The following is a 24,484-nucleotide window of genomic DNA, read 5'->3' as shown; positions in this document are numbered from 1 at the left end:
TTAAAGATGCTATTAAAAGGCTAAAGAATAACAAAGCACCTGGCATTGATTTAATACCAGCTGAGTTAATTAAATATGGTGGAAATTCATTAATATGTCAAATTCATAAATTAATTTGTTTAATATGGAATAAAGAAGAAATCCCTCAACAGTGGAAAGAATCCATAATTGTTCCTGTGTATAAAAACGGTGATAAAATGAACTGCAATAATTACCGTGGAATTTCTTTACTCTCAACAACATATAAAATATTATCTAACATTCTTTTAACAAGACTAACCCCATATGCTAATGAAATTATAGGTGATTATCAATGTGGATTTAAACGTAACAGATCAACTACAGATCAAATTTTTCACATTAGACAGACACTTGAAAAAAAGTGGGAATATAATCGAAATGTCCATCAACTATTCATTGATTTCAAAAAAGCATATGATTCGGTCAAAAGAGATAAATTATATAATATATTAGTAGAGTTTGGAATACCTAAGAAGCTTGTTAATATGATAAAAATATGCAGCAGTGAAACAGAAAGTAAAATTCGTGTGGGTAATAATATGTCTGAGAAATTTACAATTCATGATGGGTTAAAACAAGGAGATGCATTATATCCATTGCTCTTTAATTTTGCCTTAGAATATGCTGTAAGGAAGGTAAAAGAAACTCAAGAAGGACTAAAATTAAATGGTGTGACTCAGTTGTTAGCATATGCAGATGATGTAGACTTACTGGGGGATGATGTGAATACAATTAAGAATAATGCTAAAATATTTTTTAAAACTGCTAAAGAGATAGGTTTGGAAGTTAACAAAGAGAAAACTAAATATATGCTTACAGGCCGAAACCAAGTGTTAGGTAATAATCAAAATCTAATTATTGATAACAACTAAGTAATTCAAATACTTAGGAGTAATATTAACAAATGAAAATTATATTAAAGAGGAAATAAAAAGTAGGCTTAATTCAGGAAATGCATGTTACTTCTCTCTTCATAAACTTTTGTCTTCTCGTTTAATATCTAAGAAACTAAAAGTTAAAATATACAAAACAGTAATTTTGCCTGTAGTATTATATGGATGTGAAACTTGGTCCCTTACATTGAAAGAGGAACGTAAATTGAGAGTATTTGAAAATAAGATCCTTAGGAAAATATTTGGACCTAAAAGGGATGAGGAGACAGGTGAGTGGAGAAGGTTACATAATTTAGAACTACATAATTTGTACTCATGTCCAGATATTATTAGAATAATTAAATCAAGAAGACTTAGGTGGGCAGGCCATGTGGCACGAATGGGAGAGGAAAGAGGAGTTTACAGGATTCTTGTTGGGAAACCTGATGGTAAGAGACCTGTAGGAAGGCCAAGACGAAGATGGAGGGACAACGTTGAGATGGACCTAAGGGAAATCGGTAGGGATGGAAAAGAGTATATAGAACTTGCTCAAGATAGGGAAAGATGGAAGGCCTGTGTTGCTGCAGCCAATAACCTTCGGGTTTAAGAAGGCTAGGGAGTTAGTTAGTTAATAAACATAGGGTTAAAATAGTGGGATGTGCAACACTGGTATCACGGATTCCACGCGCTCTGCAACGTATTCAGTCTTGCTCAACTCGCACTTGAGCTTCAGGGATTCCTCAGCTCAATACAAACTCCAGTTGGCGAATCTGCGGATCCAAGTTCGTCTGCACAGTGATTGCAACCGATCAAGTCCACACCTGCTAATGGATGTATTATTTTGTCTGTATTTTACAAATTAAATAACTGTTTTCTTGCAAGTATGCAGTTGTGTCGGAATAGAACCCGTCACAGTGGAACTATATTCTTGCGCGCACGTTTGGATCTACATATGCGAAAACCTGCTGCAAGGTTAACCTGACGCTTGGCTTAGTGGCAGTATATGTACTTGTTACTGTTGTGGAAGCCAGCATCCTTTGTAAATGTACAACAAAGGCAACCGACTGTCGCCGATCTCAGAGAGGAAATAATAATACTGCTTGAGGAGGAGTGTTATGGTGCAATTGTAGCGGTTTAACACGTTGGCATGTTATTATCTGCCGTTGCAGTTCCATGCCAGTGCATACGGGTTTTGGGAGTGAAAAGTTAGAACGCCACCAGTGCATTAATGCAATGAAAAATAATATATATATATTTTTTATTTTGTTTGAAATCACTCAAATAAGGAATCGTATGAAGAAGTCTTCTTTGCAGCATTTTTGGTAATTTTACTTATGTGTTAGTTCATATTTTGCGAATTTTTAGTCCATATGTATGTAGCTACATACAAAGCCACTTGTTAGTACATATTAATCCTAGTCCTGGTATAATGCATGACGTTTAAAACTCAACGTTAGATACACCTGAATTCTCTAATTTCCTTGTTGTACATAACAGCTGTGCATCGGCGCACTGCAGCGATTTTTCTATCTGCTCCATTAGCAACACTGCTTCTTTAGTTGTTTCGCGCATCGCACGGCAGAAATATCTGTGCTGGACTCTATCTAGGACTTCGACTTATCAAGGTTCGAGTTATTGAGGGCCAAAATCGCAGACTTCGAGTCATAGAGATCTAAACACATCAACAATGATGGTTACATACACGGCAGGGTGGGGGAGTTCAAGTCCCGACACGATTGTTGATCACCTGACATTGTACGTACGCACCTACACTTCGACTTATTGAGGTCCGTGCGACTAAAACTTCGAGTTATAGAGGTGATTAAATTTAACTTCGACTCAGAGGTTTCTCATACTCTACCTTCGAGTTATTGAGCTCGAACGACATCCCATACACTGTACAAAAATTCGTCTTATCAAGATTTTATTCGAGTTGTTGAGGTAAAATTAGTATTGAGTGTTATGGACAATTCAAGGGGATTACAATAATAAATCGACTTATCACGGAATTCGAGATGTTGAGCTTCGAGTTATCAACGTTCCACTGTATAATAATGTTGATTATTACTCATGTGAAATGTCCTACCAAATCGTGAGCGGGACAAAAGTTGCTGGTTCCCTCGCACTATGTGGCAACGTTGCCTAGTTCGAGCGTCAGACCGACCTCTTTCCCTGACCTTTCGAGCAAATACTGTCAGTTTGTATCACGTGGATTACAAAGACCAACTCTACAACGAGATCTTTCATTCTCTTTAACTTCACAACGCACGGTGTTGTGCTCCGACTTGGCAACAGCGCGAACTTCTGCCACCCGCCTAATTTCATGGCCGTGCGTTTAGTTCGTGGACACTGAAATACCGGGTGTCCCAGAAGTCTCTCCCTGATTACAAACTTTATTCATATCCGCTATATGCAATGTAGAGATGTGAAAGTGGTGCCAAAATGTTGGAAAACTAACCAAGTTTATTTGTTGCAGGTTTCAGTAATGTGGCTGTAGTGTAGCAGTGTCAGTGCCAAGGAATCCGGAATTAATGCTCTTGACATCGGGTGGCATCTTTCCATACAATGTTTCTTGGACTTGACAGGATTTGGGAATGAAGATAAATTCAATTTTTTAAATACTAACTTATTGATGGCAGATATTCTAGACGAAAGAATTCTGTACATTTCAAAGTTCCTCTGCACTGTTATTGGTGACCGGGTCTCGTGATACCAGAGGACATGCTGAGCTTTTTCATGATTTGTGAACATTTCCTGTTTTCTGGGCACTGCTACACTACAGCCACGTTACTCAAACCTGCAATAAATAAACTTGGTTAGTTTTCCAACATTTTGGCACCACTTTTACATCTCTACCTTGCATATAGCGGATATGGATAAAGTTTGTAATCAGAGAAAGACTTCTGGGACACCTGGTATGTATAAAACACTACGGTGTGGGCTAAATACTTGCTGATAGTTTTTTTTAAAAAAAAGAAGAAATGGTACGTGAGGCTGGAAATTCCAAGAGAAAACTGAGAAATTGAGGAAGTTGAGAACTTGCAGTGAACAGCGATACAAACTCAAACAATGAATAGATAGATATCAGAATTATTATAGTATTGGATCATAATTACACCAGAGACGACTAGATATTGCAACGCTAATGGTCATGTTCAGTGACGCAGGAAGGTGGGGGTACATTGTACCCCTCAAATTTTAAAAGGGGGTACAGTACCCTCATAAATCTCTAGATCAAGTTGTACCTCTCCCCACACATACACAAAAAATAATTTGACAGCCGTAAGGGGCTGCTGTTACAAGAACCTATTTTCTAGTATGCCCTGCATTAAAATGAATAGATTTTCACATTACAAACTTCTGATTTCCCTTTCATTAAGTTCAAAATGAGCCCATATAGGGGTCCAGAGCTTTGTGTTTTCGAAAATTCTAAAACAATAGGGAAATAAAATTAATTTATGCAAATTTTCCATTAAAGAGCAGAAAATTCATGTGTATTGTTCTAAAATGGAATTTCCCAATACATAGTACATTGAATATTGTACACCCCCCCCCTCCAAATGAAAAACGTTTCTGCGCCATTGATCATGTTACATGCTAATAAAGCTGTTCCTTACAATGGCCTCCTTCTGCTTGGCTGAGAACGTCGTCCCCAGCTTGAGGTCGGCTGCTATCTGCATGGACTCTCTCACGGTGAGGTGTGGCTGAACCAAGTCCTCCTGCATGATGTAGCAGGAGAGCTTCCGGAAGTGGTTCAGGTCCCGCGGGTGGTCATTCACCTCGATGGAACCGCTCATCGACGAACACCTGGAAGATAATTTCATACTCTATAGAGGCATTGATTTTTCGTATCTGACAAAAACACAAAATGTCAAATAACATGTTAATTTTTCATGTTTTGTCACGAAATGATGCGGAACGAACTGCAAAATGCCAAATAGACTCTTAAACACGAAATTTAGGGTTTATTTACGACGCGACACTTTCTGAAGTTTGAATTATCCTGCGAGTTATGCAATTCGCGGAAAATTGATTAATTCTGCTGTAAATATTTGAGAAGCAAGAATGGATTCCTTTACACAGGAAGAAACTTAGTACTCTGATTACTACATAAGTGTGTCATTAGAAGGGATATCTTTATTTTGTGGAATAAGTTAAGTTTTGAAATCAAATGTATGATTATATTCACAATTTAAAACCAAAATGTCATTTTATATTCAGCTTCTGATCTGATTTTTCACCGCTATAACACAGAAATTTTATTTGATTTACCCCTTTTGAACCCGAAATTGACGGTTTTTGTAATGAAATTTTGCTTTTTTATTTATCAAAAGTGCGAGTATGTGTGTGCCTCTACTAATTAGAAATTAAAAATAACCTGATGGTGAATTTATTCTCATTGTTCACACATTTACACAGTTAAGGTGAAATGTGGTTGCAGTTCACAGGCGTTTTGTTTCCCCGCGCAACCTCCCCGAGCCCCTGGCTTCATTTAATTAATATTCGAACAGGATAACTAAAGTAAAAGGCGTATTATATTGAAAAAAAAATAATTAAAACACAGGAAGATGAATCTACAGTGCCTTTCACTGTTGAGTCTTCCGTGAAGCGGTGGCTAGCAGGCAGGGCAGAGGGAGGATATCTGCCGGCATTAAGACCCACAGCTGTACGCTGACCTTGGCACTGGACGCGTCACTGCTTCATTATGCAGATAGCTGGTGTCCAGTTTGCACGTGTTTGTGAAGTGTTAAGGTTTTAAGAAGTGCTGGAGATGGTTTTGTTTCAGTTTATGTGCTACTGGTGCTTTTTTGCGGTCTGGTATTGCCACGCTATGCGTAGAATTTGAAACTACCGATTTTTATGTACGTCATTACGAATTCTTGTAGCAGGCCCGTAGCTAGAATTGATCTCCAGAGGGGGACTCGCAGGTTATTGGCTTTGTAACCCAAGTCCAATTTTCAAAAGTTTATTAAATGGAGGTAAATTATGTGTGTGTGTGTGGGGGGGGGTCATTAAGTTATATGAAATTTAGAAATATCATACAAATACTACATTTTTTGTATATCTTTTAAAACATCGATTGTTGAAAGTGTTGACTGCTACTAACATCATCCCTCACTACACACCCAATACTATAGTGCAGGAGGCCTTAGAAAGATCGCTTCGCGGGCTTGGAGCAGACGACAATATGGGGGTGTGTCTGCGACAACCAATCAGGTCAGCGAATGAGCGAGCCCCGTTGCCACAGCTAGCTCGCTGCACCCTTCTGCAAGGGTGAGTGACCTCTGCCTCTTGCTACCTCCGCCTATTTGTTCGGCTGAGGAGCAGACGACACGAGAGTATCGGCAATAGTGTGCGAGCGACGTCTGCTGTTAGCCCGCGAAACGCTCTTTCTAAGGCCTCCTGCACTATACTTTTGATGATATAGATATTTATATCACAGAAGAAAAATGTACAATATTCAATCATAATACCTACAGTACATTCCACCCCCGGCGGAAGCAATGAAACTCCCCTTCGTTCCGAAAACTTGGGAGCTGTTAACCTTTGACACAGATGCGGAGGGAATTTGCATGATGTCATCAAAGTCACAGATTTCTGTCTAAGTGGGAGGTCGCAACAGGGGCAACGAAAGTACAGATAAGAAAGAACCTTCTAGAGTCTAGAGAAGAGAATCTTCCAAATACTTGCCGCTTACTTATACTTCTTCTTACAAATAAGATGAAGAACTGTGTTAGCTGTTGTTCATGTTCTGTGAATTTATCCTTCACCAAAGTTGTGAGCAAAATAATATCTGCTGTCTACATTTTCACTCTTCACTGCAAACAAATTACAGAAAATAGTTTTGTCTAATGCCAAGGGGGCTGGTGGCAGTTCCAGGGGGCTCAGCCCCCCCCCCCGACCCCTGCCTGGCTACGGGCCTGTCTTGTAGGGAAGTTAGAAGGCGATTAGCAGCAGAATTTCCAGATGTTCCTGTTCCACACAGACGCAATGTTCTAGAACTTATGAGCAAATTTAGGGAAACAGGGCCTTTCTTGATAAGAAGCGAAGAGTGAAAATGCGTGTGCTTACTGGGAAGAAACTAGACGACATTGGAGCATGATTGGAACACACTTTTAAAAATAATCCCTCCGGCGCCTTACACAAGAAACAAACATTTGCATGACGTCTACATGGCGAGCAACCGAGCTTTTAAACCTGAAGAATTGAATGGAAAGATCAGGAGAGAATTTGAAGTAATTTCAGAAAAATGTGTGGATGCAGGAGGACATCATTTCCAACACCCCTTGTAACAAAGTATGTGCTGATTTTAATTGTAACTGTCCGCGTAATTGTACGAGCTTATATCATTACATAGCTAGCGGTTTCAGTTACGCAGATGTTGCATCCAGTTTGCCGGCAGGCGCGCTCTCGCTTCCCGGTGTAATAGCCGCCGCTCCGCGGAAGACTCGATCGTGAAAGGCACGGTATCGTATCGTACCCAAGGTATTGTGTAAGACGTGTCAAGTCTTAACATAGCAGAGAAAGGAATGCTGAATAAGTAATCAGGGAAAAGTTTGGTTATTGACTTGAGAGGCGCATGTGGCATGAGAGTTGGAAGGGATAGAGCAAGGAAGTTGGAGGAACGATTATTGGACAGTGGTGCATGAGGAGAGTGAACTCTGACTGGAAAGTCGGATGTGTGTCAATTACCATTATTGAGAGGACAATCTATGGAATTACATTCATCTATTTGTGAGGCAAGTATTATCCTCTTCTTATCAATATCCACATCGGTTCAGTCATGGAGAGTACAGAAGCTCAATTACTGTACGTGTGAATTCTTGTGCCACAACTTTGGATGTAACCTTTCGCATATATAATACTTTAGGCCAAGCGAGTGATAACGATCTGAAAGATGAAGGATTAATAACTACACCACCCAATACAATATAAAGGTTCTTGGTTCGATCCCAAACGCAGAAGTAACATTGCGTTACGTGGTGGAGGTGCGCGGCCTTTCATATTCTACACGCAAAAGTTCCTGTTCCGTAATTTTTCTGTTCTCATATTGTCTTCAGTTCATCTGTAGACTCTTTCTACGGGTCCCCACAAATAATAAATTGCCCACAAACATCTCAACATGATTCGGTTTTCACTTACGTGTCTTACATAATAGTTATTTCTTTTAACGTGAATTTTTCGACCACTGATTTCAATGGCTACGTAAACTTATTAACCACGCAGAAATAACCAACACTGATGTGATCTATGAGACTGGACAAATCCTCACACGCGCACTTAAATGAAACCGAAATTACACCTCCACGCTAAGACGAGCACAAATGTACTGAAAATCCAGCAAAAATTTCGCCTGCAACGCGACAGCTTGTGCGCTCTTCCGGCGCCTAAACATACAACTTTTGAACGTCATTGCGATGGCGTTTTCTTTCGCTACAACTGCACTGACAACTTGCGTGTAGTTTTCTCATTTTTTTCTTAACTTTATCTTTGCGTAATGAAATAAAAATGTTCAACCTTAATAAAATTAGGTTCATCATTGAAGATATTATTTACATGCTTTCAAACAATTAGAAGTCGGACTTGAGAAGCAATTTTCTTCTGGATATTTTTTTACCAAGCGCGCGTCCTGCCGGGTCAACAATGGCAAGAAAACAACTTGCAGACAATAATTATGTCTATCAAAATATTCCGTGCAGTTGGGCATAAATTTCAACATGTATAGCACAGGTTAGTACTCGCCATGCAATATAATTACAATTTTTTCATGCTAAAGATATGTGCGTAAAAATAAATGGGCCCTCACAAGTCCATCATGCCGGCATCCACGCCGTGCCTCGCCGTCTGCAGTCACGCGCTCTCGGCCCCGAGCCAAAATGAACGCACAGTACTAAACATTACCTCACAAAAAATGTGGATCTGTACGTTGTATGAATGAAATGCGATAAGTAGACTATATTAAACTTGAAAATATATGGTAATTTAAAGCTCATATACAAAACATGGCTTTCACTCAAGGTCGAGACGGATACCAGGAAAAATAAAGCAACTCGTTTTTCCTTTCTCGGGACGATCCCCGTGGCCAGTCCAGGCGCATTCCTTTCCGTCGCGATAAGGCCTCCGTTGCTGAAATGTGTGGTCACATCTTAACATGGAACCTCACTTAACCTATGCAAATCAGGTAAGCAGAAACGATGCATTTGCGATGGAAAGCATTGCAGAGCAGGCTTGTTGATGGTTCAGGAACCCATAAATTCTAATGGGCTCCGCAACAGCACCGGAACTTTTTTCTCTGAAAATTTAAATTCGGTCCAAGTTGCTTATTTATAGAAAAAGAGGTTCCTGGACCGTATATAAATTGAGCCGGAAAAATACCAAATTGAAATACATACAGTTAAAAGGCTCCTAACGGCCCAGAACCCATTTACGTTTGCTGATTTTCTCTCCTGGACCGGAATTGAATTTATTTAAAATTCCTGGATCTTTAGTTTAACAACCCTGGTTGCAAGTGACACGTGTAGCTTGTCGCATGTCTCTTCGGTGTGAAAGATCCACCGAGCCATGTGGAAGAATATTTCATGATGATGACGTTTAGGAAAAGTCTTGCGTTTAACCATACCAACATCGTAAATGTGCTTTTTATCTAGGAGAAAATCGAACTCAAATATATCACTCGCTCGTTTTTTGTCGACCTTAAAGTGGTTCCAGTAATGCGAATTCAGAGCACGTGGAATGTGTTCTATCTGTCCTTGCCTTAATCACGTGGATTATTTTAGCGCAAATGTGCAGGTGTTGCATTCGCTCTGCTTAGATTCATACAAATGCTTTGGAACTCCGGTCCAGGAGAGAAAATTAGCAAGCGTAAATAAGTTGTGGACTGTTAATAACCGTTTTATTATTAAAGTGTTTCAATTTGAAATGGGAACCTTTTTTTCAGATCAATTTAAATACGGTCTAGGAACATTTCTTTCAATGTAACAATACGCAACTTGGATCGAATTTAAATTGTGCGAGAAAAAAGTTTCCGATCCTGCAGCGGAACCCAATGGGACCCTTTAGAATGTATGGGTACCTGGACAACCCTGGTTACATCGAACCTTTAGAAACAAATCCAAGCTTTTGTACTGACGGTATTGTCGCTTGCGTGTCAGTCGGATTGGGCGTTTTCTTTTTAATCAATAGCCGTGTAGCGTCAGTCTGTTGGTCGCTCATTACCAGTAAATGAATGCTTTTTATTTCAGGCTGGAGGGGAAAGTGCCTATCCTGTGGTCGTGTGGCTTGTCACTTCGGTGTGAAACCTCACCCACGTCGTGTATCAATTGTCATTCCTGTCTGAAAAGGTTTGAATCCGAAAATAGTTCTTAATTACTACTTTCTAAATTGAGGATGGTGTATACATTTCAAAGTTTGGCTCTCGACAGTAATTACTGAATAACTTTTGAATGCAGAAGTTCATGTTGTTTATAAGTGGTGTTTTTAAACTATACGGAGAGAGAGAGTTATATAATAAAGCGTGAAGAGAGTCACTTGTTTTAGAGACTATATGAATCATGAACTCCAACATCTGTCTCGTTGGATGTGATTAAAGCTATATTAAGCCATGAAGATGTTGAAGATAACGTGAACGAATGCGCTAAGCTTCTCACAGCCTTCATAGCCTGCAGTAATTTACTTTTATGTGTGTACTACGTCGAACACCTCGATGAGAACATAAACACTCTAACTATCTTCAAATTATTATTATTATTATTATTTTACTTTAAGCCCTCCCGATGGCGCAGTTGTAGTGTCGTCGCCTTGTAATGAAGGGGTCCCGGGTTCGATACCCGGTGGAGATAGTGGTTCGGATCCCACTTTAATATCTAGGCCCAGTCCTGGTTAGCTTTTCTGTGCATAAAGTGGACTTTAAACAACAATTCAATCAATTATTGTACTTAAAGGCAACCTTATATTTTTCCTCAGTATTTCTCTACTCATATTTTTTTACATTTATTTTTCATTTTATAATATTTTTGTTCTTTCACATTTATATTATTTTATGACTAATATTACTATAATGAGTATATTCGTAATTGTAGTATAGGTGAAATTCTTTCTCTTTAGTTTAGTCATTCTATCTATCCGTATTCATGTACCGTGCGTCCATTTCCTTGCGAGGCCGAGAGATCGGGAGAAGTGTGGCGGGCGGCGCTAGCAGAGATGCCGACATTTTCGACGAGTAACGTCCCGCTTATTTTTATGGAAATATCTTTATCATGCAGATATTTATAATATTGCAAATCGAGCACTAACCTGTGCTATAAGAGTTGTTCAAAGTGATTTCCACCTACATTCACACATTCCTGGCATAGTTTTATGAAATTTTGATTCACACAAAAGTTCTTCTTCCGTAATTCTTCCAAGTTCTGCCCTTATATTATCTTTTATTGTTATTTTGACACACCCACCTCCTGTGAAACATGGCGTGGGAGTTTGTTTGGAGACCGTTCTAACGCTGGCCAAATTTCATCGAGTTTTTCTTCGGTTAGAATCCGTCGTTTTTGCTTAGGGGTTCTAAATTTAACGATCCAGTTTCTCGGAATTTAAGGACAAGACGTCTAACCGTCTCTCTACCTGGAGGTGAAACGCCAGAGAATTTCTGTGCAAATTGCCTACACACGTCTCGACACGAGTCTGTTTTCACGTAAGTGTCATATATAAAAAATATTTGTTCTAACGTGAACTTTGTGGCTGGCATTTCAATATCCTCACTTATATACAACACACACACTGCAACTACACAAAGAAGTAGCACGGCAAGTAACCAAAAACCACACTCTTTTACGCAGTACGAAATTAACACGCTCTTGGTTAAAGGTCTGTTCCTCGCTCCATTCGCAGCTCTGTTCAGGGCACCTGTAGTCGCGAAGCAAAGAACAACTCAAGCTCGGAGCTTTCAGATTGCAAACAATGCTCACGAAAACCATTGACATTTAACGGTTTAGTCTGCAACGTAATCTTCATACAGTGTTGCACATTCGAAACCTCCAAACGATTCCGAGCGAAGCAACACGATTTCGACGGTAAACTTAAGCGGGATGTTACTGGTCGAAAATATCGGCTTCTCCGCTAGCGCCGCCCGCCACACTTCTCCCGATCTCTCGGCCTCGCAAGGAAATTGACGCACGGTACTATCATATTATACATATATACTTGTATTTTATGTAGCTCATGACAAGGGTTAGGTGGTAGAGCAGCTTACGGTTGAACCTCGCCCGCTAAATAAAGGAATTATTATTATTATTATTATTTACACGGGAATCGAAAGTAGGGCCTCCCCGTACTACGCTGTGCAAAACATTCCACCAGAGGCTGACTAAAAGATCTGTCGAATTCTTCTTTATTACGGTCATAGGCAGCACCAGGAAAGGGGGGAGGGGTTGAGATGGGATTCTGGAACTCTTCTTATATTCAAATCCGCACCGCAAATCTTTGTCCGAAGTTTTAACAATAATAAAAATATGTGTATGAAAGATGAGGCACATTGTAATAATATCGTTTGCTGGTCCATTTTCGGCGGCGATGGATATGTCGAAATTGTAATCCAGTCCCAATGAGCCACTTCGTATAGTATTTAACCACCATTGTTTAATGAACAGTCAATTTGGAACTAAACAAATACACAAGAATTTTGTAGACACCCTGTAAAAGTGACGTTTCCGAGTGGCGTTCGAATCGGGACTTGAACCATAAATACAAACACACCCACTCGGTGCCCATAGCCGCTAAACGAATTGGTGTGATTGCGAGGGCAACTGGAATCGCAGACAATAGGCTGGAATGGAACTGGACTCGCAGAAACTGCTATAATATTAAAGGGTTTTCTTTATCGCACAACGCTAGAGCACTCTTGCGTTCTGACGTCACCGCGGAATGCTTTCATTGTTAGCATTCATAAATAATACATTTCCTGTGTATTTATGCTAAGGGAACCTAACCTAACTAACATCGAAGGCATTCCTCGTCTGACATCATTTATAAAGAGGCACGGATTCCGGTTTATCAGCTGGGGAAAGGAAGGACAGCTGTGGACGATGACGTCACAAACTCCTGGCAGGCATCTCGTGTATCCTGACCTTGCACTATGACTTAACGCCGAGCAAGTTTTGGGAACGTGTTCTGAACACGAAGTAGATGGCTCGTACTTGACACTGTTTCGGTTTGAGTACCTGTGAGGAATTCAAACAGCTTTTTTTGCGCGACAAAGAAAGTTTGCGTGCTTTGATTTTCGCATTTGAAAGGAAAGACAAAAAGGTATACCAAGATAAAAAGGACCCTGAGTACCTTGGTGGTCTAATGCGTAGGGCGTCTATGGGTGATCTAAAGTAGGAATTTTTCCCGCCTTGATCGCTCATAGAGCGCGCCTCTGGAACTCACCCAGCCTCAAATCAATGGTACGTGGGAGCAACCTTGAGAGGTAAAGGCGGCCGGAGCGTGATGCTGAACACACAACCTGAAAAATGGCCGAGATCGAGAATGTGTGGGGCCCTATCCCCACACCCCCTAATTGTGTCATCATGGCACGATGCTACATGCACGGGGAACTTTACCTGATTACATATTTTCAAAGGACCACTAAGTATAATATTTTGAACAAAATCACTTTCATAAAATATTAAATATTACATTAAGTGTTTATATTACAAAAGTTATACTACAACTAAAATTTGATTTAGTAGTTTCTGAACAAATTTACAGTATTGGACTCCTTAGTTGAAAAAATGAAACTCCCTTTATGTAGAGAAATTTGACAAATTTAATGTTTTGGGATATACATTGCATTGTTACACACACACTGCAAATTACCGTCAGTACTTCGTATGACCCCTTTGGCTCTTTTTCAGCCCATTTTAATCATTGTTTGGGTACAATTCCCTTTCACTCTTTTTCTCTAAACTTCAAACCACGTGGTTTATTAAATTACACATTGCTTCGAAGATACAAATAAAGAACACCCTTGCAACAATCAGAATTAGGTAATATTATTTCTTTTGTTATTACTAAACAAATAGCATAAATAACACTGTAAACAATGTACGTATTGCTCCAGGCATTTTCGAATATGCAATATCGTCAAATATATTTAGTTAGAACACTTTCAAAACAAGGAAATGTGCTTCTTTTTTACAATGAGTCCAATTATTGGCAAATACTGTATGTGCATTGATTGTTTTCGACTGTTGACTGCAACTAAGCCAAGATATAAATATTTCCGATGTTTTGGGTTACCAGTGTCATATTTGTAGCCGAAATGATTTAAGAGATGTCACATTGTTGGAAAAGGTATCAATTGTTGACTCTCAATTGTTTGGCTTCTATAAAGGCTCTGTCCGAAAGGTACAGACTTGAAGTATAGTCTTGACGGAAGTGACGTCACCTAGTACAGTTCGAAAGCGCCAAGAAGGTAAGTACGCAAGTGCACAGCTCGCAGTACAGATGTTTGCTGACTAGGTCACGTGATTTTCGCACTCGTTGTTCATTTGTTTAAAATCACGGAGGTAGAAAGCCAGCAAGTTGTTGGTTAAAGTTATTTGTGTGGAAATGTATATGTACGAACATTTGAAAATGCAACGTGATTTCTATGGTGAAAAACAAGTGTTTAAAACGTGGGGAAAACAACGAGTACCAAGTTTTATCTACTGCTCGTAATTGGCGCTGCAGTCGAAGTGCAATTCGAAAGACGTGTACTTCCAGTCTACGACTTGAAGACCGCACTCCAAGACCATACTCCAGAGGATGCTCGCTTCAAGTGCGGTCTTGCCACTTTCGGACACGGCCAAAGGCGGGCTAATGGGAATAATTTATGTCGCGGTCAAATAGTCACGAGACCTGCAAGGAAAAAATACATTCTCCACACAACTTTGTTTCTGCAAGATTGGGCTAGAACACACACAGCCCGTACCATAAGTTCGTTCTTTCCAAATCGGTTGAGCTCAAGGTGTGGAGATGTCCATTGGCTGGACAAGTCTCCAGATCTAACCGTCCCACTTGTTTTTTCTTTTTCCCCTTCTTTTCCCGTCAGCTCCAGGGTATTGGGAATTTTGAAAAAAATTGCAATAAGAGCAGAGATCGAGACTACATGACAGGACATGATTCAGGATGTCACGATTGCATTTGCACGCCAGGGAGCATCATCAGAAATACATCGATGCCGATGGAGGTAATTTGCTTCGTGTTGCATTCAAGAGACATGCACAGCTGTATATCAGTAATTGCAGTTTGTGTAAGAACTATAAATAAATTTCGTCTAGCCGTGCATCAGTGTTGTGCACTACTTCCAGAGCACCATCCTGCAGTAGGCGATTGGTCCAACACGTCATGACTTGAAAGAAAAACGGAAGCAACTTGGGCGTTGGCACAATTTTATTCCTTAAAAACAACGTGCAATAAAAATTAAAATTAAATTACACTGGTAAACACACTTTTTATTGCCAACGAAATTAGTCATATTAAGGTATCTTTGCCATTGTGATTTCGAATATATAAGTTTTTCTACATTGGCTCTGGTTTTTGAGTAATGGCTGTCCTTTAGAAAAGCATAAAAAAGTATGAAATCTCATTGTTAAAAGCTCTTAATGATGAGAAAAACGTTGTTTCTGAGATTTTTTGTGTGTAGGGTGTCGGAACAATCACGTTGAAGATCCTGCAATAATCAACCACACTAGCAACGATTGGGTACCAAATAAGCGGGGGAGGGGGCAGGTGTAAGGATAGTTTAATTTCCCTTAGTAAACATGGCTTATTATTAAGATACCATAGTGCGGAGGCAAAAGGTGGGTGGGAAACGTCCTCCACACCCCTCCCAATCGCCACCATTGATCTGCTATCTCGTATCTGTCCCATCTGCTTTGAAATATTTTTTCAATCATCTCCTTTATATCTTCGTGGGACCTCTCCCCTTGTTTTCTGGAAAACTGTCAAAGTGGATTTGAAGGACATTTATCTCGTATTAATTACAAAATATTTGAAGTTTGTGAGCACGTTTTGCACCAGTTATTTATAGTTTTCGTGTTTGTGATTGCAGAAGTTCTTGAGAACTCAGATTAACTGAATCATGTAGAAGCTTCAATATCATTTATAGAATTTGAGAGATTTGAATCATTAACGAGTTTTCGAGTTTGAGGCCCATCAAGGATCCCCGTTTTTAGTTTCTCAATGAAACTTTATCCAAGACTTAACGAACTACTTCAATGTGCAAAGATATGCTTCCATTACAAAGTCAGTGGCGGTTTTCTTTGTTTCTGCGCAGAATATTCACCACAAATGCAGCACAATCCATCAGAATCATGAAGAACGCATGTTTCATTCCCCTCAAGAATAGAAATAAAACTCAAAAATAAAAGAAAAACAAACTTTTAATAACTAATATATTCTGTGCAATGGATGGACTAGAGAAATATTTTTATATTCTAAAATTGTATTCATGTCAACACCTACAGCTGTTATTGAGATAACCTTAAAATCAAAGAATATCAAGTATCTGAAGAACCAGAGCCAACTTGGCAAAGCTGTTGTTCATTTTAGATTCAGCACAACCAAAATACCATAAATTCGTTCAAGAGTCTTAGTAGTGTAATTGGCTATACAACCAGTGCGAGAAATGATGAACCCCCCTCAGGCAGATTTGGCTACACTTAAAACTTGCTCAACATGCCCATATGAGCTTTTTGCTCAAGTGTGGAACCCCGTCTAATCCAAGATTTTTGTAAAAATGCCCTCGGGAAGTTCCTGTGAAATGATGAGCCCCCTCAGATTGATTTGTCCACACTTACAAAAGGCACTTCTGTGAGATTGTTGTCCATAATTCTGTTAAAAATATGCCCCTCTTGATATTTTTTTGCCCACACCTAAAACTAAGCCCTAGCATCATGTTATGCATCAAATTATGATGCAAGAGCTTTTGTTTTATGCATCAAATTATGATGCAAGAGCTTTTGTATTATGCAACAAATTATGATGCAAGAGTTTTTGCATTGTGCAACAAATTATGATGCAAGAGCTTTTGCATCACACATCAGTTAGTATTGTGAGAGTGGCTGAGGAGTACAGATGTGTTGTTGCATTGCTCCTCTTATTTTTTTTTAAATATCGCAGATTTGTATAAATTGAATTATAGGTTTGTTTGATTCAATATATAGAATTTTCTAATATATTAAACAAAGGGTTTATATTTGCCCTAGTTTGTTATACAAGATCAATACATGACACATGGTATTAGGTCAATGCCTTTCCATGCACATCACGACATGCCTGTGCAGACATGCAATTGAGAAAGGTCAGTGCTTCAGTGGATCTATACTTATTCTATCTTTGTGCATGTAGGCTATCCTGTACAACCTGTCATAGGTTTATTAAGTACAGAGTTTTGATTTGAACCCCAAGAAATTTTATATAAATACCAAAGCCAAAAATATTAACACACATACACACATACACACACACACTAGGTATACAAAACACACTGCTGAACCCAACTGATATTTTTTATTAAGCATAGAATTTTGATTTGGACCCCAGGAAATCTTATATAATAAACAACAACAAAAATGCCAAATCAAAAATATTGTAATCAATGCAATAAGAATATAACCAGCCCCAATTGGGCCAGGCATCAAAGGAATTGTAATCCAGACAAATGCAGAACTCCCACAAAAATATGCCCTAAATGCCATAGAAAATTTAATCTGGAATATTTCACATATAAACATAAAGGTACTTGTTCTGCACAGTCATCAACATTGCCCCCACAACCATCTACATCTGGTCTGAAAAGGAAGCATGAAACACCTGTTAATGCTGGACCAGCAAAGCAGCCACGCTATGAACCACCTATCCATAGCAGTTTTAACGGCCAATTAAGGGATCACCGTTTGGTATCAGAGCCAAAATGTGACATTAAGAATTTTTTGAACAGTATAAATCCAGATGTGCAGGCAATTCTAAATGCACAAAATGGCTCTTATAAGCTGTCCCTCAAATTGTTTACACAATATAAGAAGCCAAATGGCACAAAATTTACACAGCCCCACATAACAGAAACTGTACCGGTATATTCAAATGCAAATTCAGACAAAATAATAAGCAGTTTGACAGATCAATTGAATATTAAACACTCTGAATTTGCTGCAAAAGAATCAGGATGGAGCCTATGCGGATCTTCACACAAGTTATATATTAATATTTCTGAATTCAACCCATTACAAGGATCTACATATTTGCCATTACCTGCCAATATCAAAAACAAAACAGCCGTGGTTAACATAAAAAATAATGATGAGAAATGCTTTTTGTGGTGTATTTTAGCTGCTTTGTATCCAGTTTCAAGGAATCCTGAGAGAATAACTTATTATAAACAACATGAAAATAATTTTGATGAGGCAATGGAGGGTTTAGAATATCCAATGTCTGTTCAGAATATTGATAAATTTGAAAAAAAGGCCAGGGATATTAATGGTAAACAATTATCTATTATATTAATGTATTTATTTGTTCTACTGGCCGTGGCAATTGCTTGATAGCACCTCTCAGAATCAGTACATTTGATGATGATTCTGCTGTTCCGATTGATCTGCTCTTAATTGAAGGGGATGATACACGCCATTATACTCTGATACATAATCTTGAAGCTTTAGTCAGAACACAACTAGACAAATCTAAGACAATATTCAAGTTGTGCAGAAGATGTTTAACTGTATTTGATGGTAGAAAAATGGTGAATGGGGTTCGGGAAGTGAATACAGAAATTGCTAAAAACAAGTTAATTGAACATTTAAAATACTGTGGGAATCATAAACCTGTTCATATGCTTATGCCTAACCCAAGTGAAAATGCCAAATTCAAAAAATTTGAAGCCTTGTTGGAACACCCAGCATATATAGTCTGTGATTTTGAATCAAATCTCAAACCTCTTGCATTCTGTAGCCCAGATCCTGATGAATCTTCAAGTACATCATACCAGTTACATGAACCTTCTAGTTTTTGTTATATAATTATACAGAATGGTGTTGCTAGTAAACCACACTTATACATGGGAGCAGATGCCATCAAAGAATTTGCAGATAGAATAGAAAATGAGTGCCATAACATAGCATCTAATGTCTTATTAAAATCAAAACCTATGTTGCCTTTAACAGAGAAACAGATTAAAGATTTCAACAATGCAGAAAAATGCCCGGTATGTGATTCTGAATTTTCAGATACAAATATCAAGGTTCATCACCATTCTCATACAGATGGTAAATTCTTAATGGCCCTGTGTAATAGCTGTAATATTAAGATCCAGAGACCAAAATTTGTCCCTATATTTTGCCATGGAGCATCCAATTATGATTTCCATCATTTGATCAGGTACGAGGGATTTGACAAGCAGAATTTAAATATTTTAGCTGAAAATAATGAGAAATATATTGCCATTAGCAAAATAATTAAAGTTAATGGTGTTCCTATTCACTTAAGATTTCTTGATTCATACAGAATTCTGTCTGCTAGCCTGGCTACACTGGCCACTCAATTATCTGATGATGAATTCAAAATCACATGTGCTTTGTTTCCAAATCAGGAGCTGAAATTAATTAGGCGGAAGGGTGTATATCCATATGATTATGTTACAGATTTTTCTAAATTTGATGAGTGTTCTCTGCCACCACAAAGAGAGTTTTACAGCAAAATCAGAGGATCTGGAATCACTGATGATGATTATCACCATGCCCAGTTGATGTGGAACAATTTAAAATGCCAGACATTTGGTGATTATCACAAGGCTTATTTAAAACTTGATGTGACCCTCTTAGCTGATATACTGCAGGCATTCAGAAAATCTTCCATGGAAAATTATAAGCTGGATCCAATGTATTTTTACAGTGCTCCGGGCCTAGCATGGTCTGCAATGTTTTTAAACACTAAAATGCAATTGGATCTGATCCAGGATCAAGATATGTATCTGTTTATGGAACAATGTATAAGAGGAGGCATGGTGCAATATTCTCAGAGATATGCCAGAGCAAATAACAAATATATTCCTGATTATGATCCAGCACTGCCATCAAATTATATACTGTATGTGGATGCAAACAGCCTGTATGGTTATGCTATGATGGATAAATTGCCATATGCAGGGCTTGATTGGGTTGAAGATTACAATATTGAAGATCTTCATGATTTTGATGACAGTAACTATGGCCTGTTCTTAGAGGTTGATCTGACAATTCCTGATGATTTACACAACACATTTTCTGATCTGCCCCAAATTCCTGAGGTTAAGTGTTCACCTGGCTCTAAACAGAAGAAATTGATGATGACTCTAGAACCGAAACAGGATTATGTCATATATTACAAAAACCTCCAGTTCCTGATGAATCATGGTGTTCAAGTGACCAAAATTGGCAAGGTCTTAAGGTTCAGGCACTCAAGATGGTTGAAGCCATATATTGATACAAACACAGAGCTTCGAACATCTGCAATGAGCCAATTTGATAAGACCTTGTTTAAATTGATGGTCAATTCAGTGTATGGCAAAACAATTGAAAATGTCAGAAAACATATTGATGTTAAAATAAGTACTGACCCCAGCCGGAGCAAAAAATTGATTGCAAAGCCCAACTTCAATTACAGAAGAATTTATGATGAAAATATGGCACTTTTCAACATGAAAAAAACAAAGATTAAGTTTGATAAGCCTATTTATGTAGGGGCTGTGATATTGGAATTGGCCAAATTACACATGTTAAAATTGTTTTATAATGTGTTGAAGCCTTTTTATAAGGATCGTGTAAAACTGATGTACATGGACACAGATAGTTTTGTTCTTGATATTCAAACAGAAGATGTTTATCAAGATATAGCACAGCCTGAATTGTTTAAATATTTTGATACCACTGAACATTCAAAAATTAAACACCACAACAAAAAGGTGCCTGGCAAGTTAAAAGATGAGACACTTGGTGATGTTATTGTGGAATTTGCTGGGTTAAGGGCCAAGATGTACAGTTTTGAAACATGTAGTGGCGCTGTTGCAAAAAAAAGCCAAGGGCATTGGCAGAGTGACTGTAGACAAAGAGCTTGAATTTGAAGATTACAAAAATTGCCTCAAATCATGTAGCACAATCAGAACATCAGAAAATAGAATTCAGAGTGTGGATCACTTGTTGACTACAAATATTGTAAGAAAAGTGGCTCTGGACCCACATGATGATAAGAGATGCATTTTATCATGTGGCATACATACTCTACCATGGGGTCATTGTGATTTGAAAAGTGGTAATCAATGCCCAATTACAGCATGATTTGAAATAAATAAACATGCCTATGAACTTATTTGGGTTCAAAAAACAGGCTATTATGGACCTGCCAACACCACAACCCTCTTCTGATATGATATCTAAACTAAGTGCTTTGTTAATTATTCATCTGAACAGCATATTTACAGATGTTGATGATGAAACAGGTAAAACATTGTACATATTTAACAATAATTTAAATCATTACCAATTACCTGTAGGTGGTCAATTGCAATTTATTACAACCCCTGAGGGTAATGTCAAGATTTCAGTAGGGAGAAATATTTATAGAATTAAGCACTCAAACATGATTTCTGGCACTGTATATACTGTTTCTGCTGGTGACTGCTTATATATTGAGGTCCCTGGATCCTATGACAAGCTTATACCTTTTTTTATAGAATTAAGAATCAGATATTCAATAATAAATAACCACTAAAACAAAATGCCTAATGATATATTTGGCCATACAAGGCATGAAGATCACAGTGATGAGATTCTGATGCTTGATGTCAGAGTCAAGAAATTAAGAAGTGATTTACAAGCTTTACAAACCACACTGAATGCCAGTCTTCAACTAGAAATTACAAATTTACAAACACAATGCATGGACCCTCTTCTTAAAATTGACTCAGAACTCAAAGTGCTGCTTCAGAAATATACTGATTTGGCCACATTGGATAATTTTCAAAGTTTAGAAGAAGCTGTAGCAGCTCTTCAAGCCAAATTTAAGACCCAGGCCACCAACTCTGAGCAATTGAAACAGCAATTGGAAGAGCAGATAAATAATATCCAGGCACAGCTCCAAACAATTGTCAAAAGCATAAAATCACAAGAAGATTTTGATCTAGTGATTTCCACTCTAAAAGAACAGATTCAATCACTCCAAATACCTAATCTGGACCCTCTGAACAAAGCCATAGCCGAGGTTAAAGAAAAAATTGAGACACTTGAAAATTTTATGAACAACTTGCCATCTTCTGATGCTTTGAGTGCAATAACTCGGAGTGTTGCCAACATTAAGCTGCAACTTGAAACATATGAAGATTTTGGAAAAATTCAAAGTACCATAACCCATCTTGAGAGTACAATAGCAGCAGTGCAAAGTGATTTGACAAATGTACAAGAATCTCTAGAATCCCGCCTGCCTGGTATTGTAGACACACTTGTCAGTGTCCAGCAACAAATCACAAAGCTTGAAAACCTCAACACTGAATCTGAGCTATCTCATTTTCATCACTTGATCGATGATATCCAAACAAAACTTGAAATTTTACAACAATCAACACCCACTCAGGCAGATATAGCCCTGCTCCAAAATGCTATGCAAAATGTGGCTGATGCATCTGAATTAAATAATGTGAAATTGGCACTTGAATCTTTGCAAAATACTGTAACAAATCTGCCTACATCACAGGAACTTAAAAATATTAAGAGAGCAGTGAATCGCATATTGAAATCAGAAGATATCAAGAATATCCAGACAGAGATCAAACAACTTACTCAGACAGTGGCCACTCTACTAACTAATCAACATATTAATGAACTGCATGCCCTGTTTGAGGATATCAGAAGACAGGTCCATGATCTTACTGCTCAAAATTCAAAATTGTCAATTGTTGAAAATTTGCAACAAATTGTAGCTAATATCAAGCAACAGCTAGGGACCATGGAATCCAATCAAGCAAATGCTCTGTCTGTTTTTGCCACCCAGCTTCAAGAGATTGTGCAACAATACAAGAAACTTGTTGTGGACATAAAAATCAAGCCAGGCCATGATGATGTTGTTAGGACTATCAATGAGCACCTTGAATCTGTAACAAGCAGATTGCTTACAGCAGAAAAAGAAATAACAGGCATAATCGAGAATCCTAAACATACAGTAATTCTTGAATTGTACAGCATCCCCAACAAAGAATATGTTTCACCATTTACACCAGGTGGTAAAATATATATGCTGTCTCCTGCACAATTTTATTACCAGTTTTTTGTTGGGGGCACACTGAGACCAATCAAGATCAAATATTGGCTTCAACCACAGGCACACCACTACCCCATCTTATCAATAACAAATGCTGACAACAAACCAAAAATCACCAGTGTAGAGTTAGAGGATTTTACAGATCCCAATACATTAGAAACATCTTATGCTGAAGATGATGGCTCTCTGGAATTTCATATACAAATAGGAGACAAATTATATTTAGAAAATCCTGTAGTATCAGCTGCTGAACACCCCATAGTTGCAATATTCTTGTTTTCATATTATGTCTAGACAAATTATTGTTGATGAATTACACAGACAAGCCAGACATAATTATAAGAGACTGCCAGTAGTCACAAAAGGCATAGATGATTTATGGCAGAGCGACTTGATTGAGATGGCAAGTGGACAGCTGAAAAACTTAGACAAAATCAACAAGGGCTACAAGTATCTACTTACTGTAATAGACACATTTTCAAAATTTGCCTGGGCTGTGCCACTCAAATCCAATACTGGAAAATGCGTTACAGAAGCCTTCAGGACAATCATCAATCAGAGTGGAAGATCACCGCGCTATTTGCAAACAGATAATGGCAAAGAATTTTATAATTCTGTGTTCCAACAATTTATTAAAAGCCAGTCAATACAACATTATTCAAGTTACAGTGATCTCAAGGCCTCAATTGTAGAGAGATTCAACAAAACCCTAAAAAATCTTATGTATAAACAATTTACACTTCAAGGTAATTATAAATGGCTTAATATTCTTCCAGAACTTCTACATAAATAAAACAACTCGGTTCATTCCACAATCAACATGAAACCCTCTGAAGTAACTTCATCTGATGAGCAAAAATTGATCAGGACTGTTTATTATCCTAGATACCAGCCAACAACAAGAAAGGCCAAATACAAGGTGGGTGATCAAGTAAGAATCAGCAAATATAAGCACTTATTCAAAAGAGGCTTTACAAGAAACTGGAGCACTGAATTATTTACAGTGGTTCAAGTTAAACCTGGGACCCTTAACACATATATAATAAAAGATCACCGAGGAGAAATTCTCAAAGGCCGGTTCTATGAAGAAGAACTCAACAAAACTAAACAGCCTGACACATATCTCATAGAAAAAATCATCCGCAGAAAAGGCAACAAGTTATTTGTCAAATGGCTAGGACTTCCAGAACACAACTGGATCGATGCAGACAAAGTGATAATATGAGCACCTGGGATGTTATAAAAAGGCTGCCAGAACCTGAACAGCAGATTAAGAGAAATGGCAAGTTGCTGCC

General features: G+C 38.3%; 1 protein-coding gene across 1 annotated transcript in view; it reads right to left on the bottom strand.

Moving 5' to 3' along the window:
* Window positions 1-24,484, bottom strand: part of LOC145981778 (ATP-binding cassette sub-family G member 1-like) — a 154,530-nt gene that overhangs the window by 52,102 nt on the left and 77,944 nt on the right. Inside the window, exon 3 of the mRNA XM_083115194.1 lies at window positions 4,511-4,700. Within this exon, the coding sequence (XP_082971320.1) occupies window positions 4,511-4,700 (190 nt within the window). The remainder of the gene's footprint in view (window positions 1-4,510; window positions 4,701-24,484) is intronic.

Source organism: Lepisma saccharinum, chromosome 30 (assembly GCF_977018435.1).
Source record: "Lepisma saccharinum chromosome 30, izLepSacc3.1, whole genome shotgun sequence".
NCBI classification, from domain to species: Eukaryota; Metazoa; Arthropoda; class Insecta; order Zygentoma; family Lepismatidae; genus Lepisma; species Lepisma saccharinum.
Note: the sequence above shows the minus strand (reverse complement) of the source record. Positions and strands in the feature narration are given on the sequence as shown.